This window comes from Pleurodeles waltl, chromosome 4_2 (genome assembly GCF_031143425.1).
Source record: "Pleurodeles waltl isolate 20211129_DDA chromosome 4_2, aPleWal1.hap1.20221129, whole genome shotgun sequence".
In the NCBI taxonomy this organism is placed as follows: Eukaryota; Metazoa; Chordata; class Amphibia; order Caudata; family Salamandridae; genus Pleurodeles; species Pleurodeles waltl.
This window is the reverse complement of record NC_090443.1, coordinates 209360824-209383709: the sequence shown is the minus strand read 5'-3', so window position 1 is coordinate 209383709 and position 22886 is coordinate 209360824. Positions and strand designations below refer to the sequence as shown.

Sequence of the window (22886 nt, the reverse complement as noted above, 5' to 3'; positions counted from 1 at the left end):
GAGGAAGTTGCGGAGGACGGGCTCTCGCCCTTCTTTTCACTCAAGAGAGCGCATATGGTTCTGGCACGCCCTCCGCCCCTGGGGGCCCCACCAAGGCCAGTTATAGCACGTATGCTGCATTATAGGGACAAGGACTATTTACTGAACTAAGTGAGGAAAAATGGCGACTGCACAGTAGACAATAACACGGTCCGCTTTTTCCCAGATGTTTCGCGGGAAGTGCAGAAACAAAGGGCCACCTTTAGAGAAGGGAAACAAAAACTTGTATAGATAGGGATACAGTATGTAATGATGTTCCCGACAAGACTGAAGGTGGCGACCAGGGGGGGGAAACACAATTCTTTACCTCACTCTAGGAAATATGGCAGTGGATAGACTCAATCTTCATCTAATGAGATCCATCCCCCAAGTAACCTATAGCAATGAAAACATAGGCGATCCCGGCACAGATTGACCCACAGACTGTCGGCCCCTTCTAACAAAGAGGCTCAACAGGAATGCTAAAAGGTAATGGAAGCAGTGGCTTCCCTACACGGACTGGACCCCAGCTCTTCCCACACGTTGAGCAAAGAGATTGAACAATCAGGGTCGGATCGAGACTCAGATATAACACGCACATCTGAAGAGGCGGGACCAGAGGTGACGCCTGGGACATCGGACTGCATCATCAGACCCAATCTCCCCTGACTTTCTTGGTGATCATATCGGCGCCATGCAGCTGCCAAGACATGTCTGGAAGTTATCCTTTTGCCGCAAAGTGACTGGGATGGCGGAACCTGATGGAGGGGGGATCGGGCACAATAGCACAGTCACGAAAGTAAGATGGGGGGGAGAAGCAGGCAACACGGTAGACTCCTCTAAACAAACTAGAGGACCGCTCCCAGATTCGGTAGACTTGTTGATGTAACTGTTTAGGTTTGGATGAGAGATAATAACCCTTTTGTCCTGGGGAAGGGGTAGTTGGGAAGTTAATTGTTGGGCTAGTTACATAGGGAAATATGAGTCTCACTATTTATTAGCTATAAATCTAAGTGTGTGGTGCGGGAGGGTACAAGTGCAGGTGTCAGGGTGGAAAAGATGAGAGCAGAGACACCCATGACCTAGACAGTAGTCTGGGTACATTAGACTCATATACATTTATTTCATGGAACGTCTGGGGCATGCACACAATGGCTGAAAGGTATTCTCGTACTTACAGAGGAGGGGAGTCCAGGTGGCAGTGCTACAGGAAACACACTTAAAACAAATAGAAGGGAAGGCTATACAGAAATGGTGGAGGGGTCAAGTCTTCTACACTACCCACTCCGCTTATGCCAGAGGGACCCTGATATGGATAGGAGCGAGGGTTCTGTTCCAAATGCTGGACAGCCTCATAGACCCAGAAGGGCGTTACGTAGCTGTATGAGGGAGATTGGAGGGCAGGGAGCTTGTGCTGATTAATGGTTACGCACACAACTCGGGCCAGGAAACATTTTTTGCACAATTTTTTTACCTGCCTGCCCCCATCCCAACAACAATCAATAGTACTGGGGGGAGATTTGTATTGCGTGGCGGATCCCACTAAAGACCGCTCCCAACCCCCATTACATGACTCCCCAATCACTAGAGTGGCACGGCAATTTACAGCCTGGCAATCACATTGGGGGCGGGTCAACGCATGGCAAAGGCTGTACTCAGACACCAGAGATTACTCATATTGTTCCTACTTACATGAATTGCATGTACCGCTGGATACATTCCTTTGCACACCAGATGTGTTCTCTTATATACATAATGCTGAATATTTGGCTCACACCATCTCAGATCATAATCCAATTTTGCTATCATTGAGGTGGATTTCGTCTCTCCCCTGTATTCCCACATGGAAATTAAAAACAGAATCGTTGGAGGGTACACATTATCAGAGGGAGGTGAAACAACATATTGCTTAATTCTTTGCCGATAACGAGGCCATAACCAGTAGCCCATTGATAGAATGGGATGCTTTTAAAGTAGTATTGAGGGGGAGGTGCATAGCAAGCTTGGTGGGGGTGCATAGAACATTACTCAGAGACACCATAGAGGCAGAGAGCAAACAGAGAGGCATAAAAGTCTAGACCAGAGCAGCTAGACCATCAGCATAGAATTTTATAACTAAAAGAAACAGTAGCGGAATGTGTTGAGCACCTGCGCTGCTTTTACTATAGGAATTACATAGCAAGAGCTCATGTAGACAGGGAAGAGGCCGTATGCTGGCATGGGTGACGTCGCCGACCAAGAGAGGATCGATCATTATGGAAATGAAAACGGGTATGGGGAATAGCCTCTTTAAACAGGAAGAAATTAATGCACATTTCCTGCCTTCTTACGAGCTGCTATATGAAAGCCCCTTTCAGTATGATAGGGAAACCACAGATGCAAACTTGGAACAGATACCACTCACCACAGTTACACCTGAAATAGCAGAGCAACTGGGGGGAGCCAATACTCAACAAGAGCTTAAGGAGGCCATTAAAGAATGAGCTAGAGGTAAGACACAGGGAACTGATGGCTTCCCAGTCGAGTTTTATGCCATGTGTAGGAAGCTGGCCTGGTTTGTAGTGGGTACCTAAGGTACCTACACCTTATAACAGGTCCAGTTATCCCTTATTAGTGAAATGTAGGAAGTGTTCTAGCAGCTTAGGCCGTCTAGAGGTAGCTGTAGCAGAGCAGCTTAGGCTGAACTGGGAGACATGCAAAGCTCCTGCAATACCACTATAGTTACACAGTACGTATACACAATAAAAGACAATACTCGGTGTTACCAAAAATAAAGGTACTTTATTTTAGTGACACAAGGCCAAAAATATCTCAGAGGCAATACTCCTTCTGGAGGTAAGTATTATACACAATGTATACACTAATAACCAAAATCAGGTAAGTAAATAGTCATAGAATAGCGCAAACAGTAGAAAATACAGTAGATTGAAATGGGCCTAGGGACAACACAAACCGTATGCTAAAATAGTGGAATGCGAATGTCAAATTCTCCCCTAGGCAAGTGTAGTGGGTAGAGGGGCGCTGAGAGTGTAGGAAAACACCAAAGGAAAGTAAAGTACCCCTCCCCAGAGCCCATGAAAGCAGGAGTAAAGTACAGCAAGTTTCCTCAGGACACACTACAAGTCGTGATAAAGGATTTTGCAAGAACCAAGCAAGACTACAAGCAACAAACAATGGATTCCTGGACCTGCAGACCTGTGGAGAGAGGAGACCAAGTCCAGAAGTCGAAGAAGAGTTCAGGAAGGACAGGAGAACCGGCCAACCTAGAAGATGGTTAAAAAGTGGACTCTCCAGTCAAAAGAAAAGTACAGAAGAGGACCAAAGAAGATGGCTGCGTGTTCCTGCTTAGTGCAGGAGATGTCCTGTGTCGAGTTGTTGGATGCAGGCCGTTTGCTTTGCTGGATTTCACCAACAAGTCTTGGTTCAAGCAAGTACGTGGTTTGTGTCAAAAAGGAGCTGCCTGGACCCAGGAGGCACCTGGGGGTCTCAACTCGGACTGAGGAGACAGACGGGGCTCTCAGCACTTCAGAGAGCATTCAGAAGACCAGGCAGCACCCATGGGAGTCCCAGAACACGGGGTCAAAGAAGATGCAAAGTGTGGTCGTCGCAGCACTACACAGGAAGGCCCCATGCCGCCGGAGAACAACTCAGGGAGCTGTGCGTCACAGGATGGAGTGCTGGGGACCTGGGCTACGCTTTGCACAAAGGATTCTTGGAAAAAGTGCACAGAAGCCCAAGGAGCTGCAGAAGGCTTGGTGCACAGGGGTACTGTCTGTAGGAGGCTGGCCTGGTTTGTAGTGGGTACCTTGGGTACTTACACCTTATACCAGGTCCAGTTATCCCTTATTAGTGAAATGTAGTAGTGTTCTAGCAGCTTCGGCTGATAGAGATGGCTAAAGCAGAGTAGTTACTCAATACTTATACACAAGTAAAGACAATACTCAGTGTTACCAAAAATAAAGGTATTTATTTGGGTGACACAGTACCACAAATATCTCAGAGACAATACTCCTTCTGGAGGTAAGCATTATACACAATATATACACTGGACACCAAAATTAGACAAGTAAATAGTCATAGAACAGTGCAAACAATAGGAAATGCTATACAATGCAATGGGAGAAAATAGGTCTGGGCAACACCAACCATATACTAAGAAAGTGGAATGCGAATAGCAAATTCCCCCCTAGACAAGTGTATTGTGTGCAGAATCACTGTGAGAGTAAGAATACAGTAAAGGTAAGTAAATTACCCCACCTCAGAACCCAGTAAAGCAGGAGTAAAGTACTGCAAATTTCTCTAGGGCACACTACACTTTGTGAAATGGATTATTGCAGTAACCAACCAAGTCTGTGAACAACAACCGCTGGATTCCTGGACCTGAAGACCTGCAAAAGTAGGGGACCAAGTCCAGAAGTTCAAAGAAGTTCCAGGAAGGACAGGAGTCCCTGACAACCCAGAAGAGGGTTCCCAACAAGAGTCCCTGGTTAGTCGAAGACTGCAGGAATGCACCCTAGGAAGATGCCAGGGGGTTCCTGCGTGATGCAAAGGATGTCCCACGACGTGAAGATGGATGCAGACGTGATGTCGTGTTGGAAGTCGCCGACAAGCCTTGGTTACGACAAAAGTGCGTTTTGCATCAAAATGGCGCTGGCTGAACCCAGGAGGGACCTGGGGGCCTCAACTCTGTGAGGAGGAAGAGGGGGCTCTCAACACTTCAGAGAGCACTCAGGATGCCAGGCAGCTCCCACGGGAGTCCCAGGACATGGGGACAAAGGAGGTGCAAAACGCGGTTGGTGCAGCACAACAAAGGAAGGTCCAATGCCGCCGGAGAATAACTCAGCGAGTTGAGCGTCGCAGGATGGAGTGCTGGGGATCTGGGCCAGGCTGTGCACAAAGGAATTTTGCAAATAGTGCATAGAGGCCTCAGGAGGTGAAGAAGACGCAGCACACAGGGGTACTGTCACTCTCAGGGAAGGCAAGGTCGTACCTCATCCAAATTGCGCCAGCAGGACCTCAGGACCCAACGGTAACAGTTGTGATAGACAAGGTGGTTCCCTGCACAGTTGGTCATTGTCTACTTTGATGGTTCCCACATACGTATAACACTAATGTTACTAGCATGTTCCAGGACCTAGCTTATATTTTGGCCAAGAGGGAGGTTGCAATGAATTGGAAGAGCCCTACAGGCCCGAGAATAACTAGTGGCATAGGGAACTAGAAAAATGGGCTAGATGTGAGGGAGATGCCCTTCTCAGGGATGCCAAAAGAGGGATGAGATCCCTAGATGTAGCAAGAGCATGGGACACTGTAGCGGAAGCCATGAGAGAAGCGACCCAGAACGGCCTGGACCCTGAGTGAAAAAGAAACTGATAAGACCCAACCACCCCACACCTGACAACAGATATCCTCCTGAGCAAGAGCCTGATGTTATCTTACACACAGGACAACAGGACACAACTGACTTCACAATACCATGTGTATCACACGACACAAAATTAGAGTCACTGAGGAGGGAAGTTTGGGGTGGGAGAGGGTGGGGGGACAACAGCGCTTCCTTAAAGACTCAGTGCAGTGGAACAGTTGAGAAGATCTGAACAGACAGAGTCTTTATGCTGGGAGTAGATGTATGTAATTTACCTGTTGAAAATATAAATAAAAATGTGTTTAAAAAAAAAAAGGTGAGGGTCTGATTGGCATGCTTGCCTCAGTTGCGTAAAGGGTGTTTGCTATTATGTTGTACTGTGTGTGGCTTTCCCTATTCATGTATCTTCATTTACTAGCCTTTCCCAATCTCTGAAGCAGTGAGCTTATCTGTGCTTTTTTCACATCATAGCCCATCTCTGCCCTGGGTGTGGGTCATAAGGCATTGGTTCTATGTTGGATCTGTTTTCTAGGGTTTCTACCTTTATTTTCCCATCAATTGCAAGACCGGCTGTAACTGCACGGAGGACCTGCTCTGTACTGTCACATGGGCTCCATGTGGATTGTGACATGTGAAGTCTGATGGAAAGGGCCTATAGCAGAGAGTGGGCTGTGTATACACACTATGAGAAAGTAATTACTGTTCCTACACATTGGATTTAAGAACATGTATGTGAGTCATTGATGTTATACGTGCTACAATTAGAAATAAGATATATAAAATAGATTCCTACTGCCAAGCATGTTATACTGTCATAACATCACAAATTGAGAAGTACTTAGAATGTATGATATTCTATTACTTGACACTATATACATAATATCATTATAGGAAGTCCTGAGGAAATCCAGGGGGTACTCCCCGGATGAAACACGTGTTGACAAAGGGACAAAAGAGGACAAAGGGATATAAGAGGAGTTTGCTGGACTGAAATGATAATTCTGGAACTAAAACCACATAAGGATGCAAATTGGTAACTCTGGAAATAACTATATGAGGATATATGATTTGGACTGATGGACACTAAATTTTTGGACTAAGAACGGGATGAAAATACAATTCGGGTTGGATTTATGCTAAACCTAGACATTAAGGACAGAAATTTGATTGATGATTGAATTGTATGATGTTGTATTATTTGGGTTTGTTTTTGTATATACTGTACACATAACAGAATTTGTATACTTTAATGAAATTAAGACTGTCTTTTAATTATTGTCACGTGTGCGATTTAATTTGTTCTGTATTTGGACAACATTTAGTTGTCTTTTTTGGGGTTTTTGGAGGGTTTGACCCCAGTCAATTGCACTGTGTGGTATAGTTGATTATATCAGCATAGAAGTAGAGTAGGAAGCGCCCGTTACTCACTTTTCACCCTCTCATCTATAGCAGAGAGTGGTTGTCTTGTTGGGCTGCTGTTGTCTCTTGTCTCTGCCGAGGAAGTGGTACTGGGGCCTCCTGGGGTGTCAATACTCCATTTCAAATGTATTCCGCTGTTTAAACTTATGTGGGCGACTGGGGCTGCAGTGACTTGATGCAGGTGTTACCGGTGAAGGAGGAATTATATATGTTGACATTGCAGGCTTCATCATTCCCTGGACCTTGGATCCTAAAGCTCAACTAAATGCTTGCATAATATAGTTACAATGTGTGCTAGGGTGAAGGATTGGCAGTCCCTGTGCCTCTGGTTCTAAAGGTATTATCTTTATTTATGTCTGTTCCCTGGTTAGAGTAGGGGTTGGTGGAAGATAGTACGTTTGTTGGGGTTTTTGCTTGTGTGCATGTGATAAGTGTATTGCAGAAACCTAACCAAAAGGTATTGGAGTTATGTACAAGGTCAAAAGCAAAGATTCAGTCAATCAATGATTGAAGCACAAGCAGGGTTCTGAAAGTGGAGAGGGGCTGTTATTTTGTCATGATGTAGTTTTGTTGAATGAGGTGTGTCTTCAGTTCTTTCATAAATTGGAGCAATATTCGGGCAGTACTGATGGATAAAGGAATGCTGTTCCAGTTCCTGGATGCATTAATAGAGAAGGCCTTTTTACTCTTTTTTGCTTCCCTGACCTCCAGTTTGATGGTATTCTGGCTACAGCAGTACTGACACACTCCAGAGGTAGTGAGCTTGGCAGCCAGATATGCCAGTCTGCTGGTTGTAATGACTTTGTAGATGAAACAGGTAGTTTTCAAGATGGTTCAGGCTCAGGGGAGCCAGTGGGGTTCCATCAGGGTTGGAGTGATGTGTTCAGATGTCTTTAGGCCTTTGTGGTGTGTAGGATGTGTAGGAAGCTGTCTCTGTATATACTATATCACTATGAGATATAGTGTTGCACAGAGTTCAGGGGTTCCCCTGAGGCTTAACAGAGGCTAAAGGAGATAATACTAATGCTCTCTTTTGTGCTAGTGTGGTCCTGCAGTTAGGCTTATCAGAGGGTAGTGAAAAGCATTTACTGTACACACACAGTCAAGAAATGAGGCCCACACTCGATGACTAACTCCAGACCAATGTTTTTGCATTAGAAAAATAGATTTGTTACTTTATTTCTAGAACCAAAAGATTCTTGTTGCGGGTAATGCCATTTGTAAGTATGTGTCAAGCATATATATCAAATGTACTTTGTTTAGGTTTGGCATATAAAACAGCTTACAGGCAAGTAACACTTTCACTTTCAAAAGTTGACACTGCAATTTTCAGACGAGCCCTGGGGGGGAAGTGTTAGTGCAGTTTTGAGGTAAGGTCTCGACTTACAGTTCCAGTCTCCGGGGGTTAGGATGTTCACTGGTCAAGGTTCAAGATGACCCCAAACATATACTGCCAGCAACACGGGCCCGGTAGGGTGCAGAGGTTAAAGTTAGTGCTGGATTTAGAATGGGATCCTGTAAAAACAGGGGTCACTCGGAAACAGATTTGCTGGAAGGTAAGTACCCGCTACTTCAAAGGGCAGACCTGGGGAGTTTAGGTGAGTACTGGGGGGCCACAGGTTAGCACCAAACACACACACTCAGCGGCACAGGGGCGACCGGGTGCAGGGTGCAAACACAGTGTCAGGCTCCCTGTGCTTTTCAATAAGGGGACATTACTTGAACCAAGGCTTGTTGGACGAATCCAGCGCTGCAACTTGCCTGCATCCAACAACTTCACGTGGGACATCCTTTGCATCCCACAGGAACCCGCAGCCATCTTCGTTGGTGCTCTTCTGCAGACTTCTCCGAACCGGAGAATCCTCTTTTGCACCATCTTCTAGATTAACAGGGGCTCCTGTCCTTCCTGGAATGTTCTGCAACTTCTGGACCTGGTCTCCTCTCTTTACAGGTCTTCAGGTCCAGGAATCCACTGTAAGGAAATGCCTCCTTGGCATGGTTACCCCCTGACTTTTTGCCTTTTGCTGATGCCAGTTATGATTGAAAGTGTGCTGGGGCCCTGCTAACTAGGCCCCAGCACCAGTGTTCTTTCCCTAAACTGTACCTTTGCTTCCACAATTGGCACAGCCCTGGCACTCAGATATGTCCCTTGTAAATGGTACCCCTGATATCAAGGGCCCTGATGCCAGGGAAGGTCTTTAAGGGCTACAGCATGTCTTATGCCACCCTAGGGACCTCTCACTCAGCACATACACACTGTCTCACAGCTTGTGTATGCTGGTGGGGAGAAAATGACTAAGTCGACATGGTGCTCCCCTCAGAGTGCTATGCCAACCTCACGCTGCCTCTGGCATAGGTAAGTCAGCCCTCTAGCAGGCCTTACAGCCCTAAGGCAGGGTGCACTATACCACAGGTGAGGGCATATGTGCATGAGCACTATGCCCCTACAGTGTCTAAGCAAAACCTTAGACATTGTAAGTGCATGGCAGCCATAAGAGTATATGGTCTGGGAGTTTGTCAAACACAAACTCCACAGTTCCATAATTGCTACACTGAAAACTGGGAAGTTTGGTATCAAACCTCTCAGCACAATAAATGCACACTGATGCCAGTGTGCAATTTATTGTAAAATACACCCAGAGGGCATCTTAGAGATGCCCCCTGAAAACATACCCGACTTCCAGTGTAGGCTGACCAGTTCCTGCCAGCCTGCCACACACCAGACATGTTGCTGGCCACATGGGGAGAGTGCTTTGTCACTCTGTGGCCAGGAACAAAGCCTGTACTGGGTGGATGTGCTTCTCACCTCCCCCTGCAGGAACTGTAACACCTGGCGGTGAGCCTCAAAGGCTCACCCCTTTTGTTACAGCGCCCCAGGGCATCCCAGCTAGTGGAGATGCGCGCCCCTCCGGCCACTGCCCCCACTTTTGGCAGCAAGGCTGGAGGAGATAATGAGAAAAACAAGGAGTCACTCACCAGTCAGGACACCCTCTAAGGTGTCCTGAGCTGAGGTGACCCCTGCCTTGAGAAATCCTCCATCTTAAGTTTGGAGGATCCCCCCCAATAGGATTAGGGATGTACCCCCCTCCCCACAGGGAGGAGGCACAAAGAGGGTGTAGCCACCCTCAAGGATAGTAGCCATTGGCTACTGCCCTCCCAGACCTAAACACACCCCTAAATTCAGTATTTAGGGGCTCCCCAGGTCCCAGGAAATCAGATTCCTGCAACCTGAAGAAAGACGAAGGACTGCTGACCTACAGGCCTGCAGAGAAGGAGGAAGACAACTGCTTTGGCCCCAGCCCTACTGGCCTGTCTCCAACTTCGAAAACCTGCTCCAGCGACACATCCGACAGGGACCAGCGACCTCTGAAGCCTCAGAGGACTGCCCTGGACTACAGGACCATGAAACTCCCGTGAACAGTGGCCCTGTTCAAAACCAGCTACTTCTTTGCAACAAAGAAGCAATTTCCAAAGACTTCACGTTTCCCGCCAGAAGCGTGAGACTCTACACTCTGCACCCGACGCCCCCAGCTCGACCTGCAGAAAACCAAGACCTCAGGGAGGACTCCCCGGCGACTGATAGCCTGTGAGTAACCAGAGATGACCCCCCTGAGCCCTCACAGTGACGCCTGCAGAGAGAATCCAGAGGCTCCCCTTGACCGCGACTGCCTGTAACAAGGGACCTGACACCTGGAACCAACACTGCATCCGCAGCCCCCAGGTCCTGAAGGAACCAAACTTCGAAGCAGGAGTGACCCCCAGGCGACCCTCTGCCCTGCCCAGGTGGTGGCTGTCCCGAGAAGCCCACCCTGTGCCTGCCTGCACCGCTAGAGCGACCCCCTGGTTCCCTCCATTAAAAACCTATAGAAAACCTGACGCCTGCTTGGCACACTGCACCCGGCCGCCCCTGTGCCACTGTGGGTGTGTTTTGTGTGCCTACTTGTGTCCCCCCCAGTGCTCTTCAAAACCTCCCTGGTCTGCCCACCCGAGGACACAGGTACTTACCTGCTGGCAGACTGGAACCAGAGCACCCCTGTTCTCCATAGGCGCCTATGTGTTTTGGGCACCTCTTTGACCTCTGCACCTGACCGGCCCTGAGCTGCTGGTGTGGTAACTTTGGGGTTGCCTTGAACTCGCAACGGTGGGCTGCCTATGCCCCAAACCTGAGACTTGTAAGTGTTTTTGCTTACCTCCAAAACTAACCTTTACTTACCTCCCCAAGGAACTGTTGATTTTTGCACTGTCCACTTTGAAAATAGCTTATTGCCATTTTTACAAAGACTGTACATGATATTGTTTTCATTCAAAGTTCCTAAAGTATCTAAGTGAAGTACCTTACATTTAAAGTATTAACTGTAAATCTTGAACCTGTGGTTCCTAAAATAAACTAAGAAAATATATTTTTCTATATAAAAACCTATTGGCCTGGAGTAAGACTTTGAGTGTGTGTTCCTCATTTATTGCCTGTGTGTGTACAACAAATGTTTAACACTACCCTCTGATAAGCCTACTGCTCGACCACACTACCACAAAATAGAGCATTAGAATTATCTATTTTTGCCACTATCTTACCTGTAAGGGTACCCCTTGGACTCTGTGCACACTATTTCTTACTTTGAAATAGTATATACAGAGCCAACTTCCTACAGGTACTTTACTTACCTTTGGTGTTGTCTTACACATCCAACGCCCCTCTACACATGTCAGTTGCCTATGGGGGAATTCGACATTTGCATTCCGCTATTTTAGTATATGGTTTGTGTTGTGTTGCGTCTTCGGGTTCCTCAACAAGCCTTGGCCACACACAAAACTCTCAGTTAGCGGACAGTGGAGCTTCCAGGGTCCAGGAAAGACCAGGTATACTCTACCCAGGCGAGTTAGTCAGAGGAGGCCCTCAGCAACGCAGAGAGCCCACAGAAGCCCAGGCAACACCTATAGGAGTCCCACAGGACAGGGGACAGAAGAGTCACAGAAGAGGCCTTGTAGCACTATGAAAAAGACTCCCATGCCACCGGAGAATCTCTCAGGCAGCTATGCGTCACAGGAAGGAGTGCTGGGGGCTGGAGCTTCAGGATGCTTGAACATCTTGGAGGAAGGATATCAACAAGCCTTAGCAGCTGCAAAAGACGCAGTGCACGGGGGTATTGGTCTGTGTGGGCAGGCAAGGGCTTACCTCCACCCAAGTTAGACAGTTGGAAGGTAGAACCATCTGTACCACTTCTGTCCACTACCCATGATGCAGGGTCAACGCAGCTCAGCAGGAGAGGGGATCCACGCAGCCGGTCGTTGTCGTAGTTGGTGCCTGCAGAAGGAGGGGAGAGACTCCTTTACCCCAAGGGATGTTCCTTCTTTCTTCTGATGCAGGCTGAAGACAGGCTGTCCTTAGAGGATACACAACCGGGAAAATGTTAGTTACTGGAAGGAGCTGGAGATACAATTTTGCATAAGGCTTTTTTCTTAGTTGCAGCTTGTCGGGTCCTGGGGCGTCCAGATGCAGTTTCTTCCATCAGAAGTCAAAGTGGAGGATGCAGAGGATTCCTGCTGGAGTCGTGCAATCCCAATCTGAGGAACCACCCAAGAGAGAGACGCTAAATAGCCCTGAAAGGGGTATTGGTCACCTAGCTGGCTGACCACCTATCAGGAGGGTGCTCTGACGTCACCTGTTGGCACTGGCCACTCAAAGGATCAGAGGAATTCAGCATATCACAGGAGGAAGCTCTGTGAATGCCCAGCAGCTGCCCCTGCTACTCATCATCAGCAGTTGCAGCAGTCCTGTACGATGTCCAAGAGTGAAATGCTTCCGGAGACTCTGGTAGCTTAACCCCTGCAGTTGTGGGTAAATCTGAGCATAGGGCCAGAGGGCCCCATTAGAGAACTTGTTCTGCTATATAGAGTTTTAGGCGATCAAACACTTTTTAATTATGGAAGATTTTGAGTGGAACTCCCCAGACTCGGACTAGTAGTGGGGCTTAACATGAATGTCTCTTATAGTGAATGGGCAATAACCCCTATTAGTAGTGAGAGGGTAGTGGGACTAGGGGACCTGCTTATTGAATGCCAGAGTGCTGACCTCAGGGGGAGGTGTGTATTACATATGTGCATGCTGTATTTTACTTTTTGTTCGTATAAAAATACTCCTTTTTTCAGATTTATTGCTGCTACTAAATGTATTTTGAGTTGTGAGGCTGTGTGTTCACCCACCCCGTGTCTACCTCCCCCAAGAGAAGCCTTGGGCTGCTTAACCTGCACTACCACTGAGAGTCAAGTGTTGAAGGGGTACTTGGCCAAGTTACTCAGGGTCCATAGTAGGTTGGGCCCTGGGCATCAAGCGTAAAATGCCTCAACCCCCATGGTTGTGCCCAGTAGCTCTTGCTTGCCCACTGGCCCTCTGAAAGGGGTTCTAACAGTGAGCCTCAGTGATATTTGCTTCAAGAGGGTTACCAAAGGGCCCCAGCCGTGGTCTGTTTTCTTATCAGCCCCATCTCCTTCCACAGATGTGCCGAGACCCCTTTGACCAGTGACTTCCATTCAGTCAAAGAACTCCTGTTAAAGTGCACCAAAGAGTCTGTCTTTCTTCCTCCCATGTGTGTCCCACCCAGCTTTCAGAAGAGCAGCTGTCCACAAATATGTCCAGTGGAAACCTCCGTCTCGCCCTATTTCTCCAGCAATGCAGTTTACTGTGCCCTTCACAAGCACACACATACTGCTGCGTACACACGCATTCAGACGCCTGTAGTCTCCAGTGTAGTTTACCTCTTCCTAGACGCAGACACATTCTAGCGCACTCATGCAACATCATCCGATATCTCCTATGTGATGTACCTTCCCTCAGGCACATGCACATCCTATTGCATTCACAACTGGTCATGCTTTTTCTCCTGTACTCTACCATCTCTCAGGCACATGTACTTCCTCAAGCTACACATGATCCAACAGAGGCCAAGGATTGAGTTAAATACACAGCATTGGAACTTTAGTGAAGTGGGCCAGGAAGTACCATTCTAGTGACACAGGCACACAGACCTGTTCTCTCTACTGATTTAAAAAAGTACAGTATGCTGTCACCATCAAGCTCATGCTACTTAACTTCAGTTGAAGGCAGTAGCCTTAAGCCTCCTGAGGGTAATGCTTTGGGTGCTGCTCCCAGTCCAATGAGACTCGAATCCATGAGACAGGCCTAGGTCATAGTGCGCACACATGATCTGTTTGCTCATGGCCAGAAATCATTGTCAAGGATCCAGATATCACTACAGCTGGGGCACTCAGTTACCATGCAAGGAACTTTTCCTTCCCGCCACCAGCCATAATTCTATTCTCATGTGAGATTGCTGTGTAAATCAAAGTATATCAATCCCTATTGTTTCAAGTCCTTTCTTTCCAGCAGAAGGGTGCCTGCACATCATTGATGTTTAAAGTGTTGTCCAGTACTACTTAGACAAGGCATGGGGCATTTGAAAATTGGAGAAAGTGTGTGTCAGTTATAGGCCCGTACACTTAGCTATGACAACATCTAACTCATCCATATCTTGCCTTATTTTTTCTGCTACCAAAAGAGACAGTCCTTTCAATCAAACCTGATGCTCATAGAGGAACTGCTGTATCCTTTCAATTATTCTCTTGTTTTGGTATTTCCCACTGGAATAATTGTTGATGAGGTTGCTATTCTAGTCAGTGTTTATCAATGTTAGGAATATCCTTGAAGGTTTTGTGATAAAGAAGGAAAGGTTGATTCCATGTAATCCTAATTCTCCAGTATTAGAATATTCACTAGATATGTGTGTGTGTGTGTGTGAAACAACATTCCTGTTTCCCTGGGACAGCTTACGTAGGTGAACAACACTCATAAGAAACCCAATGCCTTACTTAAGCTTCAAAATGGACAGCCAGTCAAGTGTCAAAGCAGTGTCTTCTGGGATTGCCAGGTCAGGCTGGTAATTTAACTAATAATCCACGTTTTTCTCTCTAAAGCAATGCCTCGTCCGTTTCCTCACTTGCTTTGATTATTTCAGTTTAAAAAAAAAAAAGAAAAACAGTAAAAAAGTGTAGGGGTACTGCCTCTGTATTGTTATTTTAGAGGTCTAATGGCTGTCTCTTATTGGAAAAAAAATAAGATATGCTTCATATTGTCGTGTTAACACCTGTTAAGTATTCTTGCAACCAGTACATAGGCCGAGCTGTTACTTCAGTGGCGATCTTATCATGTGTTCCGACCCATATATACTTATTAAGTTGTTTGGATATAAATTATGATAATCCACGTTTTTCTCTCTAAAGCAATGCCTCGTCCTTTTCCTCACTTGCTTTGATTATTTCAGTTTAAAAAGAAAAACAGTAAAAAAGTGTAGGGGTACTGCCTCTGTATTGTTTTTTTAGTGGTCTAATTGCTGTCTCTTATTGAAAAAAAATAAGATATGCTTCATGTTGTCGTGTTAACACCTGTTAAGTATTCTTGCATCCAGTACATAGGCCGAGCTGTTCCTTCAGTGGCGATCTTATCATGTGTTCCGATCCATATATACTGATTATGCTTCTCAGAAAACTAACTAACTTTTCTATTCCTTTAGGTTGTGTCATTGGCAGCATCGTTTCTTCAGCTGGATCCTCCTGATCATGTACACTTTGCAGTATTATTTTTCTTGGTTTGTTTAGGAAAAGTCTTCATATCACAAGATATGCAGGTAATGACCTGGGAATTATTTCTAAGCTACAATGAGTTGATCAGCTAATTATTTAAACGTTAAAGACCTCCCTTCCCGTGTTCCATTGCCCCTATCTCTGTATTCTTTCACCTCTGACCTGGCACCAGCTTTTCCTAGTGTTTTCAGCAATTAACTTGCATGACAGCCTTTGTACAAGGTCACATTTTCAGTGACAACCTATTCCTGCATATATTCATCTTTGAAGTTTTCCAGGAATTCATCTGAATGTAGAAATGTTTTAAAAGCAGCAAATCTGTTAGAGACTTCTAGTTGCAGATTCCTTACCTTTTGAATTCCCCCAGGCATCAGACTGGATCCGGAGATGTTTTTCTTCGAGCAGTACTCTGCACGGCATCAGGTGGCGTCAGTCAACTCCACGGGCATCGGTGGCATCATGCTCACTGAGATGACATTTTGGTCGTATATAACCGGCACGCTGACATTAGTTCTTTTCTTTCCGCGTAAGCCTACGTGCAGATCCGCAGAAGAGCTACCTCAGTCACTTTTTGACTACGGCGACATTTTTGTGGAGCAATTTTTGACGCGGTCGTGGATGCGTCTAGGGATGTCCCACAAGACAGGTTTTAAGCCCTTCGACTCCTGTCACCGAGTGATGTCGGTGACGGATTTGCACCTCATGTGTCTTTGGTGCCTGGAGTGCGATCACGACCGAAAGTTGCGCTCGGAGTGTTGGGCCATGAACCCGAAAGCTTTGAGGGAGCGTTCCCTAAAGCTAAAGGTGGCCTGACACTCGACTCTGCAACACTCACAGTCTTGTTCAAAAGGAAGGTCTCAAGACCGTCTGCAGAGTCACCACCACTCTTTGTCCTCAAAGTCATTGGGGACATTTGGGTCATAAGAAGAAGTCGTTGAAGAAGAACGTTGCTCGGACGAAGCGGCGCTGGAATAGCGTAGATGCCCTAGGCCTCTGTCCTTGGAGCCTCCATCTGGGTCCGCCCCGCGCTTCCCCGACTTCCCGGGAGCCGGAGCCACCCCTGCCCAGCTAAGAGTTTTATGAGGCAATGCCCCTCATTTTTGGGCAGACCGACCCACCTTTGGTGCCCTCGGGCACAGGTGAGTCAGTGAGGGCCCCCTCATCTGCTTCGGCCATGGCTCCGGAGGGTTCCTCCGGATCCAATCTCGGATCCGCCCTGATGCCGGTCGTGCCACAACGATCTTCCCCGGGGTCGGGTTAGACGTTCCCGATGCTGGTCCCTCAATCAGCGTCAATCCTATTCTCATACCCGACGACCCGGAACGATGTTGCTCGATGCCAATGGCGTTCTCTATGGTCTCTCCTGGGCCCAGGGTTGATCCAGACCATTATACTTACGGGTATGGATACGGGCGAGTTTAGAGGTGCCACTGGACCCTTTAGAATACCAGCTTGACCCCCAAATGGACTGGGTGGAGGATTTGGGTGAAACCAGCAGTCTGGACACCTCCCCTGACACTGGTATGCTCTCTCTCCCTACCGTGGCTACGGAGCAGGGCGCCACATACTCCATGATGATGAGAAGGGTGGCTGAGGTCTTAGACCTTGAGCTACCTTCTGTGTGAAGTTAGGCATAATATCCTAACCGACGTGCTTCAGCCGGGATGTAGGAAGATGGCTCTGTATATAGTATATCAAAATGAGATATAGTGTGCACAAAGTCCAGGGGTTCCCCAAGAGGCTTGCCCGAGGCAATAATAGATAATACTTGTAGTAAGTTGGCTGTGTATGTACTATCTCAAATTGAGAGATAGTGTGGACAGAGCCCAAGGGTTCCCCTTAGAGGTTGATAGTGGTAAAAATAGATAATACTAATGCTCTATTTTGTGGTGGTGTGGTTGAGCAGTAGGCTTATCAAATTATTATTAGTGTTAAGCATTTGTTGTACACACACAGGCAATACTTGAGGAACACACACTCAAAGACTTAACTCCAGGCCAATAATGTTTATGTAGGAAAATATCTTTCCTTAATTTATTTTAGAACCACAAGATTCAAGATTTGAGTTAAGTACATAAAATGCAAGGTACTTCACATAGGTAAGTATAGCGCTTTGATTTAAAACAGTAGTACACTCACAGTTTAGGTTAAAATGGCAATAAGCTATTTTAAAAGTGGACACAGTGCAAAAATCAGCAGTTCCCGGGGGAGGTGTTTGGTTAAGTTTCTCAGTTAAGTAAAGCACTTACACAGTCAGTCTCCTGGGCATAGGCAGCCCACCGTTGGGGGTTCAAGGCAACCCCAAAGCCACAGCACCAGCAACACTGGGCCGGTCAGGTGCAGAGGTCAAAGGAGGGCCCAAAACACAGAGGAGCCTATGAAGAACAGGGGTGCTCCGGTCCTAGTCTGCTTACAGGTAAGTACCTTCGTCCTCGGGGAGGAGACCAAGGGAGTTTTGTAGAGCAGTGGGGGGACACACACAAGCCCACAAAACACACCCTCAGCGGCACAGGAGCGGTCAGGTGCAGTGGACAAAGTAGGTGTCGGGTTTGCTATTGAAAGCAATGGAGTGAGGATCACTTAGGCGATGCAGGCAGGGCACAGGGGGGCTTCTCGGGCCAGCCACAGAATGGGCTAGGATGAGGGTCGCCTGCTGGCCACTCCTGCACTGGTGGGTGGTTCCTCTCGGTCCTGGGGGCTGCGGGTGCAGTGCTTCGCCCAGGTGTCGCGTTCCTTGTTACCAGGCAGTCGCTGTCAGGGGGAGCCTCTGGATCCTCTGCAGGCGTCGCTGTGAAGGGTGCAGGGGGGGTCGACTCACGGTGCCCATGTTGTCGTAGTCGCCTGGGAGTCCTCTCTGTGGTGTCGGTTCTCCTGAACTCGAGCCGGGGCCGTCGGGTGCAGAGTGTGAAGTCTCTGGCTTCCGGCGAGAAGAGAGAGTTCATTGAAAGTTGCTTTAAAGTTGTTGCAGTTTTTGAACAGTGCCGCTGTTTTCAGGAGTTTCTTGGTCCTTCGGGTTCAGGGCAGTCCTACGGGGTCGCTAGTCCCTGTCTGATGTGTCGCTGTGCAGGTTCTTTGAGTCTGGAGACAGACCGGTAGGGCTGGAGCCAAGTCAGTTGTCTCCGTCGTCTCTGTGGGGCTTTCAGGTCAGCAGTCCTTCATGTTGTAGGTTGCAGGAGTCTCATTTCCTGGGTTCAGGGTCGCCCCTAAATACTAAATTTAGGGGTGTGTTTAGGTCAGGGGGAAGTCCTTGAGGGTGGCTACACCTGAGGGGAGGGGGGCACTTCCCTATTCCTATTGGGGGAATCCTCCAAACTCAAGATGGAGGATTTCTAAAGGCAGGGGTCACCTCAGCTCAGGGCACCTTAGGGGCTGTCCTGACTGGTAGGTGACTCCTCCTTGTTTTTTTCATTATCTCCTCCAACCTTGCCGCCAAAAGTGGGGACACTGGCCAGAGGGAAGGGCATCTCCACTAGCTGGGATGCCCTGGGGTGCTGCAACAAAAGGCATGAGCCTTTGAGGCTTACTGCTAGGTGTAAGTTCCTGCAGGGGGAGGTGAGAAGCACCTCCACCCATTACAGGCTTTGTTCCTGGCCACAGAGTGACAAAGGCACTCACCCCATGTGGCCAGAAACTCCTCGGGTTGTGGCAGGCTGACAGAAACTGTCAGCCTAGCACTAGGAGTCGGACTGGTATTCAGGGGGCATCTCTAAGAAGCCCGCTGGGTGTATTTTACAATAAATCCCACTCTGGCATCAGTGTGCATTTATTGTGCTGAGAAGCTTGATACCAAACTTCCCTGATTTCAGTGTTGCCATTATGGAACTGTGGAGATCGTGTTTGACAAACTCCCAGACCAATACTCTGTATGGCTACTCTGCACTTACAATGTCTAAGGTTTTGTTTAGACACTGTAGGGGCATAGTGCTCATGCAACTGTGCCCTCATCTGTGTTATAGTGCACCCTGCCTTAGGGCTGTCAGGCCTGCTAGAGGGGTGACTTAACTATGCCACAGGCAGTGAGGTGGGCTGGCACCCTGAGGGGAGTGCCATGTTGACTTGGTCATTTTCTTGCACACACAAGCTGTGAGGCAGTGTACATGTGCTGAGTGAGGGGTCCCCAGGGTGGCATAATACATGCTGCAGCCCCTAGAGACCTTCCCTGGCCACAGGGCCCCTGGTACCAGGACTGTGCCAATTGTGGGAACATAAGTACAGTTTAGGGAAACAACACTGGTGCTAGGGCCTGGTTAGCAGGGTTCCAGCACACTTTCAATATTAACTGGCATCAACAAAAGGCAAAAATAAAGGGGGTAACCATGCCAAGGAAGGCATTTTCTTAAAATACTAATGCTCTATTTGTGGTAGTGTGGTCGAGCAGTTAGGCTTATCAGAGGGTAGTGTAAAGTATTTGTTGTACACACATAATCAATAGAAGAAACACACACTCAATGACGTAACTCCAGACCAGTAAGATTTTTTTATAGAAAAATATATTTTTGTTACTTTATTACTAGAACCACAAGACTCAGTTAAGGCGTGAATACTGTTGCAGGTAAGTACTTAGCATAGACATCAATATAAATTTGTTTCACTTTAGTCAAGTAAACAGTTTTTAAGAAAACAGAGACTATCTATTTTAAAAGTGGAAACAGTGCATTTTCAGAACAGTTCCTGTGGGAAGAAAATGAAGTACAGTTTTGGAGGTAAGTACACGACTTACCGTTCCAGTCCCCGGGTTACAGGTAGTCCACCGTTTGGAGTTCAAGTCAACCCCAAACACCCACCACCAGCAACATGGGGTGTAGGAGGCTGGCCTGGCTTATAGTGGGTACCTTGTGGTACTTACTCCTAGTGCCAGGTCCAGTTATCCCTTATTAGTAGAATAGAGGTGTTTCTAGCAGCTTAGGCTGATAGAGGTAGCTATAGCAAAGTAGCTTAGGCTGAACTAGGAGACATGCAACGCTCCTACTATAACATTTATATCATATAGCACTATATCATAAGAAAACACAATACTCAGAGTTACTAAAAATAAAGGTACTTTATTTTAGTGACAATATGCCAAAAGTATCTCAGAGGATACCCTCATTTAGGAGGTAAGTAATATACACAAATTATATGTACACAAACCAAAAACAGGTAAGTAACAGTAAGAAAAGTAGTGCAAACAATGTAGGATCACAATAGGATGCAATAGGTAGACATAGGTCTAGGGGCAACACAAACCATATACTCCAAAAGTGGAATACAAATCACAAATGGACCCCCGACCTATGGGAGGTTGTAGAGGGTCGCTGGGACTGTAAGAAAACAGTAAAGGTGTCCAAAATACCCCTCCCCAAGACCCTGAAAAGTAGGAGTAAAGTTACCCTACTACCCCAGAAAGAAACAATAGTCGTGATAAGGGATTCTGCAAGAACCACAAGCACCAGCAAAACAGTGAAGACGGATTCCTGTACCTGAGGACCTGTAAAGGAAGGGGACCAAGTCCAAGAGTCACAAAAGTGTCCGGGGAGGGGGGGCAGGGGCCCACAAAACCCTGGCTGAAGGTGCATAGGGGCTGCCTCTGGGTGGAAGAAGCCGAAGATTCTGCAACAACGAAAAGGGCTAGGAACTTCTCCTTTGGATGGAATATGTCCCAGGGTGTGCTGGAGGTTGCAGAAGTGTTTCCAGGCAGAAATACCGCAAACAAGCCTTGCTAGCTGCAAGAGTCGCAGTTGAGGTTTTTGGGTGATGCTGGGGCCCAGGAAGGACCAGGATGTCGCACCTTGGAGGAGGAGACAGAGGGGGCGCTCAGCAACTCAGAGAGCCCCCACAGAAGCATGCAGCACCCGCAGAAGTACCGGAGCAGGCACTTGGAAGATCTGAGGACAGCGGTGGACTAAGAGTCACAAAGGAGGGTCCCACGACGTCGTAGTCCAACTCAGCGGGTTGAGCACTGCAGGACGAGGTGCTGGGGACCCAGGCTAGGATGTGCACAAAGGAATCCTTGGAAAAGTATGCAGAAGCCGGAGCATTTGCAAATCACGCAGTACACAGGTTTGCTGTCTGGCGTGGGGAAGCAAGGACTTACCTCCACCAACTTTGGACAGAAGGGCCAATGGACTGTGGGAGACATTTGGACCCAGCTCCTGTGTTCCATGGACCACGCTCGTCAGGATGAGAGGGGACCCAGAGGACTGGTGATGCAGAAGTTTGGTGCCTGCGTTAGCAGGGGGAAGATTGCGTCGACCCACGGGAGATTTCTTCTTGGCTTCCAGTGGAGGGTGAAGGCAGACAGCCCTCAGAGCATGCACCACCAGGAAACAGTCGAGAAAGCCGGCAGGATGAGGCGCTACAATGTTGCTGGTAGTCGTCTTGCTACTTTGTTGTGGTTTTGTAGCGTCCTGGAGCAGTCAGCGGTCGATCCTTGGCAGAAGTCGAATCTTCAGCTTCTTCCACCCGGAGGCATCCCTTTTGCACCTTCATCCGGGGTTTAGTGGGCTCCTGACACCCCCCCCCCCCCGACACTTGCGTGACTCTTGGACTTGGTCCCCTTCCTTTACAGGCCCTTAGGTCCAGGAATCCGTCTTTAGTGCTTTGCAGTCAGTTGTTGTCCTTGCAGAATCCGCTATCTCGACTTTACTGTCTTTCTGGGGCAGTAGGGTAACTTTACTCCTACTGTTCAGGGTCTTGGGGTGGGGTATCTTGGCCACCCTTAGTGTTTTCTCACACTCCCAGCGACCCTCTACACACTAGACTAGGCCTGGGGTCCATTCGTGGTTCGCATTCCACTTTTGGAGTATATGGTTTGTGTTGCCCCAGGCCTATTGTCTCCTGTTGCATTCTATTGTGTTCTACAGTGTTTGCACTACTTTTCTAACTGTTTTACTTACCTGATGTGGTTTGTGTGTGTATATTTTGTGTATTTTACTTACCTCCTAAGGGAGTATATCCTCTGAGATACTTTTGGCATATTGTCACTAAAATAAAGTACCTTTATTTTTAGTAACTCTGAATATTGTGTTTTCTTATGATATAGTGCTAAGTGATATAAGTGGTATAGTAGGAGCTTTGCATGTCTCCTAGTTCAGCCTAAGCTGCTCTGCTATAGCTACCTCTATCAGCCTAAGCTGCTAGAACACCTCTAATCTACTAATAAGGGATAACTGGACCTGGCACAAGGTGTAAGTGCCACAAGGTACCCACTATAAGCCAGGCCTGCCTCCTACAGTTCAGTCCAATTTTTCTAGCAGACACTGGACACTTGAACACACACGCATCCTTATGGACATGCAACAGGACATGCTGGAAGCTAAACACTTGCGCACACATGACAATAAAACACATTTGGTCATCAGACTAATTGCTGGTGCCATTGGATTTACATATGTCACCTTCAATGAGGGTGACCCGGTACCCATAGCATATAAATCACATTTTTACTCCAATGCAGAACAGCGTTTTGCAC

At 47.5% G+C, this 22886-nt stretch overlaps 1 protein-coding gene across 2 annotated transcripts in view; it reads left to right on the top strand.

The window, feature by feature from the left end:
• The window catches only part of FIRRM (FIGNL1 interacting regulator of recombination and mitosis), a 1527986-nt gene that overhangs the window by 1099783 nt on the left and 405317 nt on the right, over positions 1–22886 (top strand). For both annotated transcript variants that reach the window (XM_069231089.1, XM_069231088.1), the window contains one exon: positions 15367–15480. In XM_069231089.1, the coding sequence (XP_069087190.1) occupies positions 15367–15480 (114 nt within the window). The remainder of the gene's footprint in view (positions 1–15366; positions 15481–22886) is intronic.